Source organism: Nyctereutes procyonoides, unplaced genomic scaffold (assembly GCF_905146905.1).
Source record: "Nyctereutes procyonoides isolate TBG_1078 unplaced genomic scaffold, NYPRO_anot_genome, whole genome shotgun sequence".
Taxonomy (NCBI): domain Eukaryota; kingdom Metazoa; phylum Chordata; class Mammalia; order Carnivora; family Canidae; genus Nyctereutes; species Nyctereutes procyonoides.
In genome coordinates, this window is record NW_026575126.1 from 36,438,012 (window position 1) to 36,442,640 (window position 4,629).

At 54.7% G+C, this 4,629-nt stretch overlaps 1 protein-coding gene across 1 annotated transcript; it reads right to left on the bottom strand.

Moving 5' to 3' along the window:
- Nucleotides 1–804: 804 nt before the first annotated feature.
- KCNA3 (potassium voltage-gated channel subfamily A member 3) lies at nucleotides 805–3,948 on the bottom strand. The gene has a single exon (XM_055340552.1). It carries the CDS (start codon nucleotides 3,946–3,948, stop codon nucleotides 2,380–2,382), a length of 1,569 nt encoding a protein of 522 aa, XP_055196527.1. The 3' UTR covers nucleotides 805–2,379.
- Between the last annotated feature and the right edge of the window lie 681 nt (nucleotides 3,949–4,629).

The window sequence follows — 4,629 nt, forward strand, 5'->3', positions numbered from 1 at the left end:
CACTAGATGAAGGAGTCCTATTTTGATGCACAGAGATAAAAGCAGTGACCCCATTACCAGGTATATAGATTTCTTGCCTCTATTACTTTTTTGTCTTTTCCCTCCTCTTCTCCTTCTAGAAGTCTTCACCATTCTTTTTCACTGTATTAGGTACATAAATGATAAAGTAGGGTTCTGATTATCTGAAAATACTTTATGAGTTTTAGACAGTTATATCCTATCAAAATCAAAAAACAATTGTGCACAATGTATAATTGTGGAAAATATAGTATAATATATATAACATATATAAAAGAAAATGGTTTTGTTTAAATACAGTGTTACCCTTGTTGTAAGCTTAACCATTTTTGTTTAAAACAACTGTGCTACTGCATACTACTAATTATGTAAATTAAAATTGGGCCAATAATCTAACAGCAGTGGGTTCTGCCTTTTATCTTTTTTTTTTTTTTTTAAAGGGGAAACAGGTTGCTCAGAAACTGAGAATGTTAGGAAAGAAAGGGAATCATTTTCAGCTCAGTTTGGGTGAAGGTTATTCTATAGAGCCATGACTCCTCCTACCTACCCATCCTTTTGCTATAAAGAACAGAAACCAAGGGACAGTTTACAACTTGGAAATCAAATGGAAAAGATGTTGTAAGTGATCTTTAAAAGGCATTTGCATGTAACTAATATGAAACTATTGGTTTTGCAAGCATCACCAATCTAGACAGGAACAGCATTTCCCTGGTTCCCTGTACAAAGAGGGAGAGCTCTCAGTACCCCCACACAGTGCTCACCTGATTCTGTTTGTCTTCTGGCAACCCCTGGTATGCGGCTGAAACTTGCAGGTATTTTCCCAAGATTTGGTTACTTCCCGTCCCTCCTTTCTATTGATTGTCTGCAATTCCCTTAGTTAAAAAACACGTATCCTTTATATTCTTAAAGTTTATTTAGCTTTTCAAGTGCTGTTGTGGGATCTGGATTTTTTTTTTTTTAAGAGGAAGTCTGAAGGTCCCTTGTAGTAAGGTTTCAGGTACACTGATTGACTCTTTCATCTGCTTATGTACAGAACACTTTTACATTTGTTTTTAAATTTCACTTGTTAGCTTGAAACTTCTTGGAGGAAGAAAACAGTATCCTTTTAAATTATTGCCTAATTATTGGCATTTAATTCAAATCATGCCTTATTGTAGTATAGATCTAACATCCCAAAGGCAATATTTTCCTTTCCGATTCAGTCATTATGAGATGATGTCAATGATTTTCTGTAGTAAAAAAAAAATATGCATTTTGTGATTCATTTCACCACCTCAGATTTTCAGGCATAACTTTATTTGTGCGGTTTATCCAAATAGTGGTTTTCCTTATGAAACCCCGTAAGGAGGAACCATCTGGAAAGGTTATTGTGGAAACGGCAGGGGCTAGGGGGTGGGGCTAGAGAGCAAGAGATGCCATGACAACCTTTTTCGGGTTTCCCAGGAAACATGGGTTGCTATGGGAACTGCATCAGTCAGGTCCGAATTAGTAACTTCCGCTGGAAGGAGTGTCTGCCACTTTAATCTTCTTGTGATACTGCAGAAGCTTATCTCACAGGCGCATTAGAAATTTTGTTTGTTTCTCTCAGCGGCACTGAAAACATGTGTTTCCCACACTTTGATAGATGTTGCCGGGAACACACACACACACACACACACACACACACACACGGAACATCACAGGAATCTGCCTGTCCATCTCTTTTGAAATGCTGAACAAGCCCCAGAGAGTTCAACTAATTAGATCGGGACACCTTGGGCACTTCCCTTTGTTCACAGTTGTAGAAATCTTTAAGATTCCAGGAAGGGTTTCGAATAGAACTTCCAGTCAAAAACCAAATACACTTACGGTGGGTTTACAAGTCATTGCCCTAATCAGACTTCTCATCCAAGTATCCACAGCATAGGCAACCGAACTAAAGATTCAATAATGTTCAAAGGTCCAGCAAACGGAAGCATCCTTTACGCATGTGCCTGCTTTACTTAGTAAAGAACAACTGTCTTTCAATTCCGAGGTTAGGCACTCTAACTGTTCTTTAGTTTCGTTTCCTCCCAGGATGTACAGTTTTTTTTTTTTTTAGAGGATGTGTACTAGAAATCAAGTTTAAAGTAAGTTTGTTCTTTGCAATATTCGAGGGAGGGGGAGGAAAAAATGGAGAGCTGAGAGAATGCAGCCCACTTGCAACACAGACACCTGTTTCAGTATGAAGCAGTAGGGCGAGGGAAAATGAAGTGTGCTTTCCACTTCTTCATGTCCTTTCTTTGATGAGTGGTCTGGAAATGTATAAAACGAGGGCATACACAGACCAAGGGGGCACGGTCCACGCAATACTTGAGCACAGCATGTCACTCGTAGCATATATTAAACGTCAGTAAATATCTTTTTGATGTTGACACAGGAGTTGGGATTATTGTTCGTGGTGCAGGTGGCAGTGGAATTGCCCGTTTTGAAGGGGGTTTGGGGGAAAGCGCTATGGTTCATGCCCCCCTCTTCGATCACCATGTAGTCCGACTTACTCAGAGTCGAGTTACTCCTTGCTTTTCGGAGCTCCTCGGCCGAAGAGGAGAGGTGCTGGCAACTTCCCACGTGCATGTACTGGGCTTGCTCTTCCCCCTCCGTCTCCCGGTGGTAGAAGTAATTGAAGTTGGAAACGATCACGGGCACCGGCAGAGCGATGGTCAGGACACCAGCGATGGCGCAGAGCGACCCCACGATCTTGCCCCCTATGGTTACCGGGTGCATGTCGCCGTAACCTACTGTCGTCATGGTCACCACTGCCCACCAGAAGGCATCCGGGATGCTGCTAAACCCCGAGGTGGGGTCGTCTGCCTCGGCAAAGTAGACGGCGCTGGAGAAGAGGATGACCCCAATGAAGAGGAAGAAAATGAGCAGCCCGAGCTCCCGCATGGACGCCTTGAGCGTCTGGCCCAGGATCTGCAGCCCCTTGGAGTGCCGGGAGAGCTTGAAGATGCGGAAGACCCGCACCAGCCGGATGACCCGCAGGATGGCCAGGGACATGGCCTGCTGTCCGTTGCCCTGTCGCTCGGCCAGTTCGGTGCCCAGGGTGATGAAGTAGGGGATGATGGCCACGATGTCTATCAGGTTCATGATGTTCCGCGAGAAGGTGGCTTTGCTGGGGCAGGCGAAGAAGCGCACGAGCAGCTCGAAGGAGAACCAGATGATGCACAGGGTCTCCACCACGAAGAAGGGGTCCGCGAAGCCGGCGGCGGGGGGGGGCCCCGACGTGCCGTTGCGCGCCGCCTCGGGCTGCTCCTGCGCCGCCGCCGCCGCCGCGTAGTCCTTGTCGTCGCGGAACTCGGGCAGCGTCTCCAGGCAGAAGATGACGATGGACACGAGGATGACGAGCACCGACACGATGGCGATGCCGCGCGCCGGCCCGGAGCTCTCGGGGTACTCGAAGAGCAGCCACACCTGGCGCTGCAGGGCGCGGCGCGGCAGGGGCCGCTCCTCCTCGCGCAGGAAGCCCTCGTCCTCGCGGAACTTCTCCATGGCCTCCTCGCCCAGCTGGTAGAAGCGGATCTCCTCGGAGAAGACGTCGATGGGCACGTTCACCGGCCGGCGGATGCGGCCGCCCGACTGGTAGTAGTAGAGGATGGCGTCGAAGCTGGGCCGGTTGCGGTCGAAGAAGTACTCGTTGCGGAGCGGGTCGAAGTACCGCACGCGCCGCCCGGGGTCGCCCAGCAGCGTCTCGGGGAACTGGCCCAGGGTCTTGAGCTGCGTCTCGAAGCGCAGCCCCGAGATGTTGATGACCACGCGCTCCCCGCAGCAGCCCTGCTCCCCGGCGGCCGGCGGCGCGGGCGGCAGCGGCTCGTAGCGCTCCCGCTCCCGCTCCCAGCCGCCCGGGGCCGGGCCCCCCGCGCCGTCGGCCGCCTCGGGCTCCGCCAGGTGCTCGCCGGGCACCACCGTCATGGCGCGCTCGGCGGGGCCGCCGCTCGCGGGGCGCTGCGCAGGGAGGGCGCGCGGGCGGCCGGGGCCGGAGAGCTCGTCCATGCGGCGGGACCGGCGGCGCCGCGGGCCCGGCGGCTCCTCCTCGCGCGCCCCGCCCCGCCCCGCGCCGCCCCGCCCCGCCCCCGAGCGCCGCCGCCGCCGCCGCCTGTTGCCGCGGCGGCCGCCGCTGCCGCCGCCTGGCTCGGGGGGGGGGGGCCCCGCGCGGTGCGCCTGGCTCGCGAAGGGGACGCCGCCGCGCCGCCGCCGCGCCCGCTCCCTCCCCTCCCTCCCCTCCCTCCTCTCCCCCTCCCTCCCCTTTCCCCTCCTCCCCCTCCCCTCCGCTCCCCTCCACGCCCGCCCCCGCCCTCTCTCCCCCTCCCCTCCTCCCCCTCCCCTCCTCCCCCTCCCCTCCTCCCCCTCCCCTCCGCGCCCTCCCCTCCGCGCCCTTCCCCTCCCCTCCCGGGCGCGCGCCCGCCTAAGCCCCGCGGCCCCTCGCGGCCCCTCCGGGTGCCCGCCCACCGCGCGGCCGCGCGCCCCGCTCCCGGCGCCCCGCTCCCCCGCGCCCCTGCGCTGCCCGGGCCCTAGCCGCCCGCCGCCTCGCCCCTCCGGGCGGCCCCACGGCCCCGCTGCGCACCGCCGCGTCCTCCGCGAACCCCCGCCCGG